This window comes from Erpetoichthys calabaricus, chromosome 8, assembly GCF_900747795.2.
Source record: "Erpetoichthys calabaricus chromosome 8, fErpCal1.3, whole genome shotgun sequence".
Taxonomy (NCBI): Eukaryota; Metazoa; Chordata; class Cladistia; order Polypteriformes; family Polypteridae; genus Erpetoichthys; species Erpetoichthys calabaricus.
Window position 1 is genome coordinate 717,548 of NC_041401.2, and position 18,437 is coordinate 735,984.

Sequence of the window (18,437 nt, forward strand, 5' to 3'; positions counted from 1 at the left end):
AATACTGATGCGCTGTGCAAGAAAGGACAGAGCCGACTATACTTCCTTAGAAGGCTGGCGTCCTTCAACATCTGCAATAAGATGCAGCAGATGTTCTATCAGACGGTTGTGGCGAGTGCCCTCTTCTACGTGGTGGTGTGCTGGGGAGGCAGCATTAAGAAGGAGGATGCCTCACGCCTGGACAAACTGGTGAGGAAGGTAGGCTCTATTGTTGGCACGGAGCTGGACAGTCTGACATCCGTGGCAGAGCGACGGGCGCTCAAAAGGCTCCTATCAATTATGAAGAATCCACAGCATCCACTAAACATGATCATCTCTAGACAAAGGAGCAGCTTCAGTGACAGACTGCTGTCACCGTCCTGCTCCACTGACAGACTGAGAAGATCGTTCCTCCCCCACACTATGCGACTCTTCAATTCCACCTGGGGGGGTTAACGTTAACATTATATTAAGTTATTGTCTGTTTTTTCCTGCATTGTTATCAATCTTTAATTTAATATTGTTTTTTTTTTTTGTATCAGTTAGGTGCTGCTGGAGTATGTGAATTTCCCCTTGGGATTAATAAAGTAAGTAAGTATCTATCTATCTATCTATCTATTTCCCCCTGTGCTTTTGCCATTGCCTTTTCACAGAAGGCTGAGCTTAAGGGCTACTTATATTGATTTGCATATTCAAAGAGGTGTAATTCTGGGAGGAGTTTGGGGAGTAGCAGCAGGCGGGTGCACGTGCGTTACTTTTCACACTGACTGGGATTTATGGAGTGGAAGAACATGGAAGTTGGCGAATGCACAAATTTATGCATCTGGATTTTTTTTGTGCGTATGCACATTTCCACTTTTGTCCTTGCACCATGTTTTAGTGTCAATTCTACGCACAGCATTATAGGCCCCTGGTGAGTGATGCTCGTCACCTCAAATCCAAGAACTGAATAAAGGGTCTAAATACTAACTTTCAGTTTATTTGTAATATTTTGCAAACATTTCTAAAATCCTGTTTTGCTTGGTCACATTGGGGTACTAAAAAAAAAAAAAACAATGTGACAAAAGTAAGGGGGGTCTGAAGACTTTCATTAAAATGTTACAAGACAAGCACTGAGAGATGGAGGAGAGGAAAACAAGAGATGAGCCCTGCTGCTGTGTATAGCAAAGCAAAGAGAGGAAGACAAAACTCTCACGCAGTGACCAGCAGGAATACAAAGAAGTGGTTACTTACCGCCGGTATTCTGCTCCTGAACACAAGCAGTAGAAAAGAGGCCGGTGACAGAACACCCAAGCAGATCCCAGTAAGATAACAGAGCGCCGCACTCCTGCCAAAACCCATTCATGTGCAAGCCTGTCAGTACAATTGCCAAAGTGCAGTTCCTCATCTAACAAAGAGAGCACCACCTACCTGCACAGGGCCCTCGCGCGGAACAACAGGAACACTCCAGCTGCAAATGTCACAAAGTGACCCACGTCAAGCTCTGAAAGACAACACAGCCAAGGGTCAGGGGTCAAGGAGAGGGCAAAGAGGTGGCACCACACCAGTCTACTGTTCTTACTACTGCGCTGGAGATCTACAGTGGTGTGCAAAAGTCTGGGCCCCCCCTTGCTTAAAACGTCTGTTACTGTGAATAGTTAAGTGAGCCGAAGATGACCTGATCACCCAAGCTAAAGAGGACACATTTCTTTTCAGCATTTTATGCAGGACTAGTGCATTGTTTTTATTTTGTACAATGAAAAAGGGAAAGGAGCTCCATGCTGGAGTTTGAGCACCCCAAGATATCTGAGGTCTCAGACCTTCATTTGCTCGTTAGGACTATGGCTTGCTCCCAGTCACTGTTAGGTGGTGAAAGTGTAAAGCTGTATAAACCAACGATCAGCAGCCATGGGCTCCTCTAAGCAGCTGCTTAGCTCTCTGAACAATCAAAGCAGGAGAAGACGACAAGAAGAAAGCAAATTGTTTTCAGGTCGCCGTTTCCTCAGTTTGTAATGTTATTAAGAAATGGCCATTAACAGGAATGGTGGAGGTCTGGAAGACCAAGAAAACTTTCTGAGAGATCTGCTCATTGGACTTAACTAAAAAGACCTTCAGGAAGATTTAGCAGACTCTAGAGTGGTGGTCCACTGTTCTACTGTGTAGTGACACCTCAACAAACAAGATTTTCATGGCAGAGTCGGCGTCCTAACCAGAAAATTCAGCGCCTGAAGTTGGACATCTAGACGAGCCTCACGCATTTTAGTCCAAATAGAACCTCTTGGCCACAACATGTAAAGGTGTGTTTGGAGAACAAATTCTAGCGAAAGGAACCGTCTCCAACTATGAAGCATGGCGGTGGATCGATCAGGCTTTGGGCTTGTGCAGCAGCCAGTGGCACGGGGAACGTGTCGTTGGTAGTGGGAAGAATGGATTCAAATAAATACCAACAAATTCTGGAAGCAAACGTCACACCATCTGTAAAAAAGTTAAAAAGAGGAAGAGTCCTATGATAAGATAATGACCTGAAACACACCTCAGAATCTACAATGGAGTGCCTCAGGTGCGCCCTCGGAGAGACCTAAACATCACTGAATATCTGTGGAGAGATCTGAAAAGAGCAGGGCAGGCAAAGACGGCCCAGGAATCTCACAGAATGAGAAGCCACTTACAAGGACGATTGGGCGAAAAACACCCCAAGTGAGAAACAAAAGACAAAACGCATTTACAAGCTGGGATGCTCACCAAAGGGGGTCTTACTAAGTACTGACCATGTCAGGGGTCCAAACTTTTGCTTCAGGCCCTTTAAATGTTTTTGGTATTTTGCACCTGTGATGTAACCTTACTTCAAATCTCAAAGAAATGTGTCACCTTTAACTTGATGCCTTTTGGTGATCAGTTCATCTTCTACTCACTTAACTGTTCATAGTAACAGACGCTTTAAGTAAGGGGGCCCAAACTTTTGCATGCCACTGTACTTGACTGAAACCAAACTGTTTGTCAGATTCCAGGCTCAAATAAAAGGCTAAGACAGGGACGAGTGGAAAGGTGGAGCACCCGGATGCTCACCACAAACGGCCGGTCAATTCAACGACATTCTCGACTCACTTCTGCCACGGAGGAGCACAGTGTAGCTGGACCGTAGTTTAAAAGGGAGGACTTTGAAGCAGGCAGGGTCATCGATAAAGGCGACATTCCGAGATATTGTGTGGTTTGGCTTGGGAGGTGGCAAGTACTTCCACCTAATGCACTGTACAAAGATAGCAAATGTCTCCGGGTATCTGCAATCGATATCTTCAACAGGAAGCAGAATCTTTAGGTTATCGTCTTCATTTGACTGCGCAGTTACCTGTAGAAAAACACAAACAAAAACTGCTACTGTAAAAGACACAAAAACAAATAGAAAGGTTTGGGGGGTCCGCTCCGTATATTATCACGAGGCAGCAAAAAAAAAAAATAAAAAAAGCAAGAAGTGAGGAGTCACGAAGGACTGAGTCCAAAAGGAAGGGGGCGGGTTTTAGAGAGGCATGGCAGGAAGAGGCGGGTTTTAAGGTGGAGTGACATCTGCAGGAGGGCGTGGACTGGGAATGGGCGGAGCTTCTCTTCTGGTGGTCTGTGGAAAGAGGGAGAAAAGGCATTATTGGAGTTCATCAACCCCTGACTCTGCTTCTTGTCCACCGTTAAGCCCTTAGACGGCCCCCCGTGAGTGCGTGTGTGTGGCACTGTGGTACTAGACTGTCAGTCTCCTTCACCGGGCAGCACTAACGCCAGTCTTCCTCTCTCCAGGGAGGTTTTGTAAGTGTGGTCTCTGTTAATAGGCTTGAATTACTGAGAGATTCATCAGTGTTGTCAGCTTTGAACTGCAAGTACAAAAATCAGTAAAGGGGCCGCCAAGTAAGACGGCTTTGGAAAGGTGCGGCCTTTGCATTTACTGCTTGGGTTTAAAGGACACTCTGCAAGTCACCGTCTAGTCACCCACTAAGCCCCTAATCACAGGCTGCAAGACGTCTACTGCAATCATAACCCCAGTCGGCAATACATACATTTAAAATTCTATTTTGAGGACTCAATGGCCGTGTCAACAAGCCTGAAGTGACGCTGTGAGGTACACACGACTTGTTACTTACAAAGCAAACGCGTTCTCATGTGGCGAGTCACTCATTTTTGGATTCCTGCTGTTTTTGTATTTTCTTATTTATATATTTATTTAGTTTACACAGACGTGTCGCAGTGCACATTCTTTGTCCACCCACCATATTTCCCAGGTTCCAGTATGGGTGTCAGCTGCCAGAGGTCCCGTGGCGTCTCTTTATCATTACTGTGTGCTCAAACGCCGCACACGTTGATATCTGGACAGATAACATATCACCTTCAGACCATTTGTGTTTTTATGTGTTTCACCAGGTGAAAGGACTTTGAATGTTGCCACCAATAACCTGACCTGAATGAAAACTCTGTGACGGTGCTACCTTGGCACGGGTTCACCTGCCTGGTATCTTTGAAACGCCGCCAGCCACTTACTCCAGCAATTCAACAGACGCACCTTCGCTCCTGTCACCAAATTCAGTTCAGTGTACTTGCGAGTGGCGCTCTGCAGCGAGCGCATGGACACGGATCTCAGGTAAATGCAAATACAAACCTTACAAATGGCCGATTACATCATAAATACACAGAAAGACAGATTTGTTAAAACGGACAGGAGAACAAACTACTGGGAAACGCAAATGGAGCCCAGCAATGTCTGTCCATTCATTAACTGGCATCTGGAGACGCCACCCCTGCGTGGCATTAAATCTCAATTTCATGTGTAACCCCTAGCTGGTGGGACTCAGTGCCCACCTCCCTCTGATCTGCGGACTCCCTCGGCGAGTTTAAGACGCACTTGATATCCTCTTGCTCAGTGATGACGGCTTTGATGGGTTCTTGTAACTGACAAGCGGGACTCGCCTGCATTTCGTTCTGAGCTCTGATCGCTTGTGGCGCTTCATTGTGTACTCTTGTCCTGTAACAGTCCACAGGCTTACGTTTACTCGATTATATTGACCTCATTTATAAGTCGCCTTAGATAAAAGCGTCACCTGTAAGCGAGTGGCACGGTGCTGTCACTTTCAAGGTGTGTCTCATGCCAGGTCTAAGTGCGCTGCTGTTCCTGTCGCTGCTATCATTGCTTTGCATCGTTTCCTACATTCTTTGCACTTTAACACAATCCCAAAGTTCAACTTGTCTTTGAGATTCTCATTTCAGTACAGCTTGGCACGGGTGACTAGATGTGCTGCACTCTGTAACAGATGTGCTTTTTTATCGCTCTGCTCCATCTCCAGATGTGCAGGCCATGAACCGTTCAACGTAACACAGACGTGCATTTCATTAAAACCCTACGACAGAGTGATTCCCGATCGTTTGGCCTGTTAGTTTTGTTGCCACCGACCTGCACAGTGAAAGACAAACAAGGTGAACGACTTGCACCCAGAGGTGCAGGCTCAGCTCACAGGCCCGTGCCCAGCTTACCTGAAAAGTCGACCAGAGGTCTGCCCAGCCTGGGGGTGCAGAGTTGAAACAGAAGCATTTCTCTCCATTCCCGGCGACAGGTTTGTTCACTCGGAGGTCAGTGCAGCCTGGAAAAGTGAAAGGAGAACATCAGGGTGAGGACATGTTTGTGGAAGTCTCAAGACCATACAGCCCAAAGTGCTGGAGACCCCCATTGTGTCCTGGACAGTGGACTACTTAACTGGCAGAGCAGTCTGTGGGGCACAACGGTGTAGCCGACGAGCAACACTGGCACCCCTCCTGTCACCCTCAGACGTTAGACACCACTGGCTGAACATGAGGACCCCCACTCCTGAATTAAACAGTCCACAATCGAATGATCGACCCGATTATGAACTCCGAGCACACGGGGAGTAACAATGGATGGCACAGATAAGGACGGGGTGAATGTGCTCCTCTGGGAAGTGAAAACGGAGGCAAAGGTGGCATCAAGCTGAAGTCCCAAACACAAGAAACCTTCAATTGACAAAAAGATCAGCGCATGGACAACACAAAGGCAGGGCAGTGCAAGACTGCAGCAAAACGTCCAACTGTGCGTTGGTCCTGTCAAACAGGAGACCCCTGAGGCAAAAGGACATCAGGTGGCCTGCGTTTGTTCTCCTTCAACTTGTTTGGGCGTGAGGGGGGCTCGTGTGAATGAAGGACAGACTTCGGTATTGTCAGGCCACTGTTTCAGTGCTTCCTCCATGTAAGCGAGGGTCTGTGAAGGGGGTCCTCCTTGGTGCAGTACAACAGCATTTGTCTGCGGAGCCGAGCCTGCACACGCGGAGCTGTTGAGACACTGAAGGTGTTGTAAGGAAACTCAGGTTGACCTTTCACTTTGGTGTGTGTGGCGGTTTCTTGCTGTCTCTCCGTGGCTGATGATGAAACCGAGGTCATGGGTTTGGGTTGTTTTTGTGTTGTTAAATGGAGTTTAGGACTTTGTTTCGTCAGCGTATGTCGCAACTGAACTGCCGTGTGGAATGTGCTTCGCTGTCAATGGCGGTCGTGTGTGGCGTTCCTCCTCTCAGCACGACGGTGTGTTTCAACATGAAGTTTGAGCTGCGTCGTACCCGCATCTCTGTTCTGTCTTTGTGCCCGACAAGCGGCGTCCTCGCTCGGCTGTAGTTTTCATGTCAACCAGACCTCGAATGCCCAGGCACGCATATCCTGCCAGGTGAGGAGGGCTGCTGTGTGCTGGACGTGCAAATCTTGGGCTGTGCTGTGTGTGTCAACCGAGACCAAGATCAAGCTTCAAAGGCAGTGGGTGTGTGAGTGGCAGACGGACAACCCTGAGCACCTGATATCTACAGTAGATACTGAATCCCATCATCTGCAGACACTTTCTGATGACACAGCCATAGCTGGGTGTTTATGAGGTGAGCAGGAGAATGAATAGCAGGGCACACACTAGTGGAGGTGCCAACTGAACCGCCTGCAGCTCAGCACCAGAAAGACAAAGCAGACAATCACAGACTTCACGAGGGTCACCCCCAGTTCGTATCTACAATGGGTCAGAGGCGCCCAAGCTGTTTGAAAACTTCTAAGAGTGGCCTGCATACACCAACCAGTCCATAGCGGTCTGTGCAGTAGTGTGATGAGGCAAAAGGCCTTAGTGCCAACAATGCCAGCAGACTCAATTAACTCATCAAAAAGGCTGGGCAGTCAGACTGGACTCACTGGGGGATGTGGTGGAACAGATGGTCACTCCTGGAGCTGCTGACGATCCTGGATAAGACTGTCACCCCCTGGATGAGGTTCTGGCTAAAGAGAGAAGCACATTTAGAAATGAACCAAGATAACTGTGATGCTCCAGGAGGCACCACGCCACGGGAGCCATCAGGCTCTATAATGAGTCACCTCCTGGCCGAGGTGGTCTTGTGAACAGACAATGACTCCACGTGCTATTGCACTGTGCCAATGCTCGGCATCCTGGACTGTGGCATTGTAACTGATAAGGATGTGAACTTCTAGTCATTTGACACTCCATGAATGCCCACACTTTGTTAATCTTGGTGTAGATGATTCTTGGTATGTGTGTATTTGTGCCCTTTTTTGTCTGCAATGTCCTTTTAGAATGTTCAGGTTTCCCTCTCTCCGAAACAGAAAGCGGACAGCTGGCCCTCAGTCACTAACACTAAAGCGTCAGCAGCCATCGGGTATCGCAAGGCCAGACGTGACTCCCAAATGCCAACGCAAGCCAGGGGACAACCCGTTAAAAAGTGTGAGGTGAACTGCGGAAAAACCCTGCACTGCAAAGGCTCCACCCACAGAGCTTCTTCCTAAAACAATCGCCCCCAATTGGTCCAGTCCATGCATTTTAAACCATCCACTGGGGCTTCAGGGTGAGAGTAAAAGATACTGAACAAAAGACTTGACGCTGGGAGAAAATAAAACGCTAAAACTGTGGTTATCCATTCAGAAACTTAGGGTAACTGAAACTTAGTTATTAATTTGCGTGTTGCACCGAGTGCTGCGACAGTGGAGACAGACAGACACCCGTAGACCACCACAGCTCCATGTGTTTGAGAAGTGCCCCGGTCTGCCCCGAGGTCTCTCTGTCTTTTTAACTATTGCATCACCATATGGATAACAGCAGCAAACCGAGTTTAGATAAGCGTTGTGATCTGAGGATATACGACGTGTTAAAACGCCGAGGCTACTGTGTCACGTTTGCACTTCCAATTAGACAGTTTGTCATTTTCTAACCCTCTTAGTCCTGAACAGGGTCATGGGGGTCTGCTGGAGCCAATCCCAGCTAGCATAGGGGACCAGTCCATCACAGAGGACACACACACACACTCCAACTTAGGATCGTCAGTCCACTGGACATGCACGCCTGTGGACTGTGGGAGGAAACCATCAGACACTGGGAGGACCCAAGACGTGAACCCTGGTCTCCTTACTGCGAGACAGCAGCGCTACCACTGCGCCACCCTTCCAATTAGGCGGTAAGGATAATCTCCTTTAGCTTTTCATTCAGACGTGCAGTCACAAGGTGATGGGGTGCAGCCTTCTCCCCGATTTTACTGGTGTCGTTAGGCAGATTTGTTGATTCTGGAGCTCCCAGTCCTGACAGCTGTATCTCCTGCGGCTCTTCGTGAGCTCTAAAGGCATCCCTTTTGACGGAGTGCGACACGTCGTTTACTTGGTGTGCATATTTTGCAGTTGATATTTTCATGAACAGAGTCAGCAGTTCTTAAATGTTTTACATGGACGATCATCAGAACGCTGAACATCGGACAGCCAATGCAGCGCCGGCGACAACACATCATTGGCGTTCAGCCCTCGTCTGCCAAAGTACAATCAGCTGCTAGCCGAAGGATTCTCGCTGGCATCAGGTTATGATTGATTTGAAAGGTGCAATGGCGACATACGTATGCCTAAAAGCAACGTTATGAGACGTCGCGACCACTCATCTCATGCTGCCTGTCGAACCAGCCGGACGAGACCACCTCTGCAGTTCAAAATCAGAGAGCCCACCTTCACGAGGCGGTGGCTTGGATAAGAACTGTGCCTCTCGGTAAACCTTCCCCACCCGGTTTAAAGCACAGTCCACTCCCGTCGAGGCTAACACGCCACAAACTGAAGGCACCGGCCGCCGGTCGGCCACTCCGTCTGCCGCTGCTGCCCCCTCCGCTCTTCCACACTTTTTTAACAGAGCGGAGTGACAGTTCAGCCCGAGAGCGGGCGCAGGAATCCGGAAATGCCGCGACGCCCCGCCATTCCCTTCGGAGAGGCGACAGCACCTACCTGCGACCGGGTACCCGGATACAGAGCTCGTCGCCGCCAGCCACAACACCAGCCCAGCGGCGGCCCACCGGACTGCGACCACCACCATGTCTCCCGCGGCATTCAAACCATGGCGAACGACCTCTTCCTTGGTTACAGGAAATGACGTCGTCACGCACCTCCCCAGTGAGCATGTGCGCTGCCCGCCGCTCTTGCGCATGCGTCGCAGTAGAAGCCGCGCAGTGGCGCTGAGCTGCTCCGGTGAAGACTCGGCGCGTCCCGCTGACCGCACGTGAGTTTGCTGTTGTCTTTACTGCAATTAAGTTTTATCTTTGACCAAAAAAAAAGTACATAGCAGGTTAACTCTGGTGCTTCTTCGTTTCCTGCAGTGAATTTGTTCATTGATAGATTAAGGTTAAGAAGATCGGACATTTAGACGTTTGACAAATCCATTCATTCGCCGTCATCAATCGGGGGTTTCAATGGCGAGGTAGACTGGTCAGGTGTCCCCAGTGAGAGAAGGGAGTTTCAAAATCCGACCCAAAGCGCACCCAGTTAGGTGTGAAGGGGCGAGGAATGGCTGGGCGTTTGTTTGGTTACTGTACAGATGGGAAATGTTCAAAGGCGTCGATCACCAACTCTTGATAATCTCATGACGTTTAAAGTCATTCAGGGTCTTTACTGTCATTATTAGGCCTTCATATGTAAAGGATCGTCGCTTTGACTCCGTCCGTTGCTTCTAATAACAGGTAGTGACATTGAGAAAGTTAAGTGGTGCAATGGAGATCCTCGTTTTAGAACTTTTAAACTATAATTGGAGTTAAAAGGCAGACAAGGACAACTGAAGTGAGTGACACCTGCTCGTTTGACGACCTCTGATTTGTGAAGACCTCCGGCGGTATGTCACATGGAATCATTTCCTTTGTGTTACAACAACAACAGCATTTCTTTCTTTAGCTCGGTTTCATACAAATGGTGGAACTCAAAGTGCTTTACAAGATGAACAAAGAAAAATATCAAAATAAAATCAGGCGACACTCAGTAACAAAGAATAAAGTAAGGACCGATGGCCAGGGAGGGCAGAAAAAACAAAATCTGCAGGGGGTCCCTAGGCCATGAAACCACCCAGCCTCCACTGGGCACAGTTAAGGCAGGTGGGCAGAGGGGCACCACAGCACAGTCATTGTGCCAGCGTTACGCTTTACAGAAGTAAATGAGGGGGGCAATCAGGGCATCTTGAGCTGACCAATTCAGGGAACCAGCAGGATAAAGAAGATGGGTGAGCTCGGGCACACTTGCTAACACATTCATGAAGCTTTTGTATGCCCAGCTCTGTAGCTGAGCTGGTGTCTTCACCACTGGCATAGCACGTGCCATGGGGGTGCCCTCTCGACCCAGGGACCACATTATAAGGAGCCGATGATTAGAACTGGGCTCTGCAGACGCGCTCACTGTGCCACCGCTGGGCAGGGCCTCTCAGCTGTTCCTTTGAGATTCTGGTCCATGTTGATATCATGCCATCCCATCCCAATTTGTGCCAGCTGCCCATTCATGTGCCTGTTCTACCACATCTCAAAGGCATTCTGTTGAACTTGGACCCGGTGAACTCCTTGTCACGTTCACAAATCCGGTTTGAGACGACTTTTGCTTTGTGACATGGCACATTATCACGTCACCTTTAGAAGAGGGTTGTTAAATTGTGGCCGGCAACAACACTCAGAAAGGTCATGGCATTCAGGTGATGATTGATTGGTATTAATGGGTCCAAAGTGTGCCATCTTCCACAGCACCACACCACCACATTGGATTCCTGCCATTTGTATGCCTCAGCAGAACTCGAGTCTCATCAGACCAGGCTACGACTTTCCAGACTTTAACTGCCCTGTGTGGGTGAGGCTGTGCCCGCTGCAACCCCTACTTTGTGTGCTTGCCTGAGCGGAACGCAAGGTGGTCTTCTGCTGTTGTAGCCCACCCGCCTGGAGATGCTTGTCTGCTCATTATAGCTGGCTGTGCTTATCTGAGTTACTCAGTTGTTCTGTCTGCCCGAGCCACTGTGCCCGTTACTCTGCCCATTGTTATCCTGGCTGTTCTCCACTGATGTCTCACATCAACAAGGTGTTCCTGTCTGCAAATCTGCCAGTCACTGTCACCATTCTGAGTGACCTCTGGAGACTGCAGTGCATGAAAATCACCAAAATACTCAGAGCAGCCCACCTGGCAGCACCAGCCATGCCACGGTCGAAACCACTGAGCCAGTCACAATGTCCTCTGCTGACCCCCGTCTCAAACGGCCCATCTGCTGACTGATCTGCCACGTCAGGTGCCACTGGTGTCACTTCGCAGCAGGTGAAGTCGACTCTTTATCTTTTGTGATTTGGCTCACTCTGCAGGTGGACTCATCCACTAACTTCCTCAGGGTCTGCCCGTGACCCCTGGTAGGATATCTACAGCCCACCTTGGCACATGTCCTTATTAGCCCAGCACAGCCTGCTCAGTCGTCCCATCAGGCCAGCAACACATGGAGAGGACAGTGGGACTCCTTAAGAATTAGGTGACCATGTCTGCTGGTCATGGGCACTCCCTTAGGTCACAATTGGTGGTCTCAAGATTGAGCATAAAAAAGTGTTGTGGGGTTGGCCACCGGGGCTTTTCTGACACTTCACGTCACCTGGCCACACTGCACAGTGGCTCAAATCTGCACATTGAGAAGACAATTGGCAGGCTGGCCATGCTGAGCTAACCATGTGTGTCACTTACTGGGTACCAAGTCAGGTGACTCATAAAGCGTAGGATGAGGTGAGGTGGCAGGTGACAATCAGACCACTCAGACTGCAGGACAGGGCAGAATGGATGGATGTCCCCTGGAAATGAAAATTAGGGTGAGGCTGAAAAGCCAACATCTCATGGGGTGGAGGATCAGGCTAAGCTGACTGGCACCTCCTGAGGACAGCAGAGAATTGGCAAACAATGACCTGGCACCAGAAAGATCAGGCCAGACTGGGGCTGAGCGGACAGGTGGGTTAATATGGGGCAGGAACAAAGGAGCTGCAGGGGTCTAAGAGACAGCAGGATCAGCCTGAGTGGGCAAGGAAGGATCTTCAGTGTGGACTTGGGCGACGTTAACAGGGTAGCATCTCACTGAGGGCAGGGCGTCTCTGGAGAGTGGCATTGCAGTGAACTGGTATTTGCCTCCCATAGACACAAAGGTCCAACAGAGAGCAGGATGAGGCTCTGTGAGCAGAGATAAAGAGACTGGTGGCATCTCCTAGAATGCGGACTTGGAATGAAGTGATGGGCAGCTACAAATATGGAGAAATGATGAGACTGAGTGGGCATGCAACTCTTGGATGGCAGAATAGGGCTGAGGGGACAGGGTGAGGCCAACAGGCTAGCATCTCACTCAGAGCAGGACCAGTCAAGGGACACAAGGGGCATCTTAGGAGAGTGGCATTGCAGTGAACTGTGGCAGGACCAGACTGGCTGGGCAGGTGCGGGTACGTGACCAGGCTGCCCCGCCTGACATACAGTGACTGGCTTCTGCCAAGACGGGTGGCATCTTGTAGAAAGAGGAATTGTAAGTAACTGGCAGGCAGCTACAAGTAGGCACAAAGGGTGAGGCTGGGCGGGCAGGCGTCTCTCGGCCAGTGCACATGGAGATCAGGACAGGCTTGGGTGCCACAGAGTGCAGAATTACGGTACAAACGGGCCAAGGGAGGAGAGCGGGATCAGGCTGGGCCAGCTGACATGCACAGGCGGTCATCTTATCCTGCAGGCCCATGTGGTCAGCAGTCTGCCAGTGTCTCATAAATGCCCGCTGGCATGTGCCGCTTTGGGAGACCAACCTGAGGCTGCACTAATTGTCCTGGGAAGCCTAATTTTTCCGTTAGCTGTTGATTGCTCTTTCCTCAGCTTTTTAAACAGTGGCATGGTGAGGGTGTGCCCAGGCTGGCAGCTGGTGAGGCAGTGGCAGAGCAGCGCAGTCGCTTTTGGTCCACCATCGCCTGAGCTGGTGGGAGATGCATGAAGGTCAGGGTGGGAAGTGAGATCCCAAAATATCCCGGCTGAGAGGCGTGTGGGTCGGCACGGTCAGCGGTAATCGCCGCGAGTCTCCACCCCCCCCCCCTGCCGCCCGCCCCCGCAGCCCCTTAACCCTTTCACAGCCGGCGACCTTCAGAACATGTGGCAAGCCTGGTGCTGCTCACAGAGGGGCTTCAGACTGACGACCGGCACAGAGGCTGGCGTTTCCAGTAGCTGTCCAAGGTGGGTCGCCCGGAGACTCTCACTGGCACCGGCTGGCACCACGCAGGAAGAGGGCACTTGGCTGACTGACAGCTCCGAGAGGCGTGCCCTGCACAGCTGCGTGGGCGCCTTCAGCCGGACTCTGAATTGTGTGCGTGGGCACGATGAGGGTTCCAGAGGGCGAGGTTGTCCTCAGAGCGCCCCTTATCTCGGCCCGTTACCTGCACAGATGCCCCCCAAACCACCAAGTCTCGGCAGGTGTGCCCTCCCCGCCAGCCCGTCGCCTGCGAGGCTCCGTGTCGTCATTTCAGAATTTCCTTTCCGGCGCGATGCGTGGGAGGGGAGGCGCACAGCCGCGGCGTGATACCAGCTGCCGCCCGCAGCCCCCCGGCTCCATCCCGGCTCGGTATTCCAGGCTGCAGCCTCCCACGCCCCGCCGCCTCCCACGCCAGGATCTGCGTCACCGCCGCGTGGGAGTGCGAGTGCGCTGAAGCAAGAGCGGAATATCCCGAGCCTCAGAGCCGGGAGGAGGCGGCGGCGGCCAGCAGCAGCAGCAGCAGCAGCAGCGGGAGCCACGGCAGCGACGAGGCCGCTCTCTGGTGTGTCCAGGCCCCCGATCAGCGACGCCCCTTCCCTGCCGGGCCGGCCACCGGGGAGGGGGCTCACGGAATCTGCGGCGACACCACAAGCGGAAGGAGCGGCGGCCCGGAGGTGGGTCCGGATAGCGCGGGGCGTTTGTCTTTAGTGGCCGTCGGGGGGCTCGCGGAAAGGCGCTTGGAATCGACGCGTGCAGCCGGCGAAGGGCATATGGGCTGGGCGAGCGTGCCGGTGATCCCGAATCGAGAGCCCGTCTCGGGGTCCGGGAGGCGGCGTGTCAGGGGGCACAGCAGCGATGACGCCGGCAGGTAATATTTTATATAGCGCCTTCCGTGATTAGAATGCTGCGCAGCGCGGTTCCTAAACGTAACGGAGCTTAGACCGCCCCCGGTGTGTGTCGTGGGGGGGCTCGTGTGGCCCCCGGGGATGGCCGGAGCTCCTTTATAGGAAATGAACAGGCGAGCGGAGAGGCAGGGTAGGAAAGAGTTAATTAAGTGAGGACGCGGTGGGATGAAGCCGGGAAGGGGCGGGGCCAAATCCTCAGGACTCACATGAGTAGAGTTGGCGGGATGGGGAGCTGCGTGCCAGGGCGTTGGGGTGGCACTGGAGGGTGATGCCCACAGTGAACTGTCATGGGCACACTTCATCCTGCTTTTTAAAAAGCTTTGTACCTGGTGGGCGTTATAAAACCCCTGGGGTGCCAGCAGGTGGGAGCTCAGCATCGCCATCTAGAGTCCGTTTGCCAGACGCTGGTCCCCTGGAGGTCAGATGCCAGCCGCACAGTCAACAAGCCGTGTTTGTCACGGGCCGCCTACGGTGCGCCAGGGTGGACTCTGGTATGCGCCTGACGCTTTTCTCCTCATCTTTTCTGCCAGCAGATTCCGATCGTGACGGGAATGGCGGCCTCCCTCCCGAGGACCCTGGGCGAGCTGCAGCTCTACCGCATCCTGCAGAGGGCCAACCTCTTGTGCTACTTTGATGCCTTCATTCAGCAGGGCGGCGACGACGTGCAGCAGCTGTGTGAGGCGGGCGAGGACGAGTTCCTGGAGATCATGGCGCTGGTGGGCATGGCCAGCAAGCCCCTCCACGTGCGCAGGCTGCAGAAGGCCCTGAGGGACTGGGTGACCAACCCCGCACTGTTCAACCAGCCCCTCACCTCCTTGCCGGTCAGCAGCATCCCCATCTACAAGCTCCCAGAGGTCTCGGCGGGGCACCTGGCCGGCGAGCCCCACGTCAAGGTCCCCAAGTGCCTGGCGGCCACCTGCGTGGGCCCGAGTAGGACGGAGGCCTCGACCGACGATGCCAGGTTCTGGCCGGGCTACCGCACCGCCGAAAGTGAGCAGAGCCTGTCTCCGACAGACCCGGGCCCACCCCTGTCGCCGCGGGATGGCTCAGAGACACTGGACGCGGCTGCCGTGCAGTCCGTGTCCGAGTGCGTGGAGAGGATGGCGCGGAGCCTGCCGAGGAGTGACCCGGCCGAGGTGCACGACCTGCTGCGGGGCAACAAGAAGCTGGCCAAGATGATCGGGCACATCTTCGAGATGAGCGACGCCGACCCGCACAAGCAGGAGGAGATCCGCAAGTTCAGCGCCATCTATGGGCGCTTCGACTCCAAGAGGAAAGACGGCAAACACCTGACGCTGCACGAGGTGCGTCCTGTTGAAAGGCGGGCGGGGCGGACCCCCAGTGGCCGCCACTGCTCCCCTGACTGTGCCACTGTTTGCAGCTCACGGTGAACGAGGCGGCCGCCCAGCTGTGCGCGATCGACACGGCGCTGCTGACCCGCAGGGACGAGCTCTTCGGCCTCGCCCGGCAAGTGTCGCGGGAGGTGACCTACAAGTACACGTACCGGAGCAGCAGGTCAGATAACCGGGACCGCCACACGTCCCCCCGCACCAGTCGGCCTCCCACTTTTGTAAACGCTCTTTTTCTGATGTGTCTGCGCAGGTCCCGGTGCGGAGGCAGTGACGATTTGTCGCCCAAGAGGATCAAGAGCGAGGTAGAGTGTCACCTCTGGAGACCGCCGAATATAAGCGTGTGACCTTTGTGACCCATGTAACCCCTGGAGCTGGCCTGCCTCTGACCTCATGGGATCCCCGAGCTCCTGGTGAGCCGTGTGACGCTCGGACCTCGGGAGCCTCATGTCCCCTGCTTGAACCTGTGCAAAGCCCCCCCGATGCCAGCCCACCTGCCACGCGCTGTGCCCTGCTGGGACTCACCCGCTTCTTGTCGCTTTCTTCCCAGGAGGTTTTCTTTGACGTCCAGGAGGCCCTGCAGACCATGAGGCAGCGACACGAGACCCTCCGGGACCAGCTGAGCCTGACCAAGTCCAGAGGACAGGAGGGGACGACGCCCGATGTGCAGGTGCAGTCTTCTCTCGTGACACACTCGGGGACTGAACCTCTTGGTGGGTACAGATATTATATCATGTAGCGCCTTCCCATGGTCCTGAGTGTTTATATAGTGCCTCGGCCGAGTTGGCACCGTCTGTCTGGGTCTCCACACTCCGTTTGATTTCCAGTGCTGTGACATGTGCCCAAGTCGCTGGCTCAAGTCCCACACCTTAGCCACTAGGGGGCCGTGCCACCTGCCCCCTCTGTCCCGTCACACACCCCAGCCCAGCCCAGCCCCCTGTCACCCACCTCAGTGGTTCTGGCACTGACCTGGCATTGCGTGCCCTTGACATCTTCTGTTCTCTGCTGCAGATCCAGCTGGACCGACTGGTGGCCCGCCAGAGGGAACTCCTCCAGGAGACAGCTGCCCAGGACCGGCTGCACTTGCATGAGTGGTACCCGCCACAGAGCCCCCCAAAAGTGGACATCGAGGAGCCCACCGATGACGGCCTGTCCCCAGACCTGCCAGCTGAGCTTAAAGGTGGGTCATGTCCAAGCTGTGGACTTCTGCCAATCGAGGAACTTGCAGTCTAGCCCTAGGTGGCACCTTTGCCCCCTGTGTCACATGTATGTGCTCTGCTCTCTGGCCCACAGCCGAAAAGCCGCTGAATCTGAGGGTGAGCAGCCGCCACCGACAGCGCCCCCTCTTGGGGGCAAGGATGCCAGCAGCAGAGCCGCTCTCCTGCAGTGCCACGAGGTTTGGCACCTCCTTAGATGGCAAGTCGCAGGCCTCAGGTGGGTGGCAGGCAACTCGTCCACAAGACCCCTGCTACCGTGGCCAGAATCTGACCTGTGCCCGCTTTGTTTTGTTTCAGAAAATGGAGGCGTGCTGAACCTGGCAGAGAGGAGAAGTATCAAGTCGGAGCCCGAAGAGCCCCGGTAACGGTGCCCACCGCGCCCAGGCTGCCCTCACTAAGCCGAGCCTTAACCAGCATTGCCTCAGAGTCGCCCGCCACAGCGTCGGCCATGCAGTCCCAAGCCACCTGGGATGGCACGTCCTGTGTGGTGGCAGCGTGTGGTCCCGTGGCTCAGCCCCCTGCCCGCGCTGCGGCCCTTTTGTAAACACTAATATATTTAATTTCTTATTCAGCTCATGCGCTCCTCGCGGATTAAACTCTATTTTTGAGTACAAAGCTGGCGCTCCCGCCGTCTGATTTTGGGTAGTGCCCTCCAACCTCACCGGTCCCGCTCGTGACTTTAGTCATCTGCTTAGCAACGGGCCGGTGGAAACTGGTGGCACTGTGTTATGTCTCGCCAAGACGCTCGCCTGGTTACACATTCTGAAAGTGGCACAGTGACGTCAACGGAAAGTACCAGCAGCTGCCAACGGCAAACCTCGGAAGGGCCATAGAGCACTTATGTGTGCCACCCCAAGGACTGCAGGGCCATGGCATGGACAAGGTAAGGCCAGTGTGCAGGATACGGCCAGGCTGGGCATCAGAAACGGGCACCAAAAGTGAAACTGGCGAGGTGTGCGGGACTTGAGAGACCCTCGATCTGATTCGGGGATAAAGTCGAAAAGTACAGAAATACAAAGGGGGCTCTCAGGTGGGCGGAGCAACTCCTGGCTGTAGCGAGAGATGGAAAGGCTGAGCCACAGGATGGGAGGGGGTGTGGGCACCCACCTGACGGGACCCCCAATATCAAGTGAGCGAGTGTGACCTTAGGGGGACATCTTGAACGGCCAGGGTCAGCTACCAGTGACACCGATATGCTGTGAGCAAGCAGAATCAGCCTGTGAATAAGTAAGTGCCCCCCATCCTAGCAGTCAGAGGTCAGCTGCTCCTCTCTGCCCTCCATGGGCCTCGTTCACTTCTTTCACTTTGCTGCTTTTTGGCCGTCCTCAGGTGGACTTAGGGAGAAGGTCCAGTCCTCCATCCCTAAGAATCGTCTGAAAGAACTCCTGGTGCCTCAGCAAAGTCCTCCCACGCCATCCCACTTGTACCACCATGTGCGACGAGCGCTGTGCCATCATGAATGCAGTGACCACCTCGT

The 18,437-nt window shown here is 53.2% G+C and overlaps 2 protein-coding genes across 4 annotated transcripts in view; one reads left to right on the top strand and one right to left on the bottom strand.

The window, feature by feature from the left end:
- The window catches only part of nemp2 (nuclear envelope integral membrane protein 2), a 26,162-nt gene extending 16,714 nt beyond the window's left edge, over positions 1-9,448 (bottom strand). The window contains exons 1-5 of the mRNA XM_028806090.2: positions 9,235-9,448; positions 5,464-5,570; positions 3,064-3,304; positions 1,390-1,462; positions 1,213-1,306 (exon numbers count right to left, since the gene is read on the bottom strand). Of these exons, the coding sequence (XP_028661923.2) occupies positions 1,213-1,306; positions 1,390-1,462; positions 3,064-3,304; positions 5,464-5,570; positions 9,235-9,433 (714 nt within the window). The 5' untranslated portion in view covers positions 9,434-9,448. The remainder of the gene's footprint in view (positions 1-1,212; positions 1,307-1,389; positions 1,463-3,063; positions 3,305-5,463; positions 5,571-9,234) is intronic.
- nab1b (NGFI-A binding protein 1b (EGR1 binding protein 1)) lies at positions 9,398-17,575 on the top strand. 3 transcript variants are annotated; one of them, XM_028806089.2, is made up of 8 exons: positions 9,398-9,505; positions 14,928-15,698; positions 15,776-15,909; positions 15,997-16,048; positions 16,294-16,413; positions 16,755-16,923; positions 17,037-17,177; positions 17,258-17,575. In XM_028806089.2, exons 2-8 carry the CDS (start codon positions 14,946-14,948, stop codon positions 17,323-17,325), a joined length of 1,437 nt encoding a protein of 478 aa, XP_028661922.1. In that variant the 5' UTR covers positions 9,398-9,505; positions 14,928-14,945; the 3' UTR covers positions 17,326-17,575. The 3 variants fall into 3 exon arrangements, with proteins under 3 accessions (XP_028661922.1, XP_028661921.1, XP_051787315.1); XM_028806088.2 differs by lacking the exon at positions 9,398-9,505 and adding an exon at positions 13,761-14,163; XM_051931355.1 differs by lacking the exons at positions 9,398-9,505; positions 15,776-15,909; positions 15,997-16,048 and having other exon boundaries at positions 14,866-15,698.
- Positions 17,576-18,437: the final 862 nt, after the last annotated feature.

Coding starts and splice junctions, on each gene's coding strand:
- nab1b (XM_028806089.2), top strand. CDS start 14,946: ATGGCGGCCTCCCTCCCGAGGACCCTGGGCGAGCTGCAGCTCTACCGC. Junction 15,699..15,775: donor AACACCTGACGCTGCACGAG/GTGCGTCCTGTT, acceptor CACTGTTTGCAG/CTCACGGTGAACGAGGCGGC. Junction 16,414..16,754: donor GGACGACGCCCGATGTGCAG/GTGCAGTCTTCT, acceptor TCTCTGCTGCAG/ATCCAGCTGGACCGACTGGT.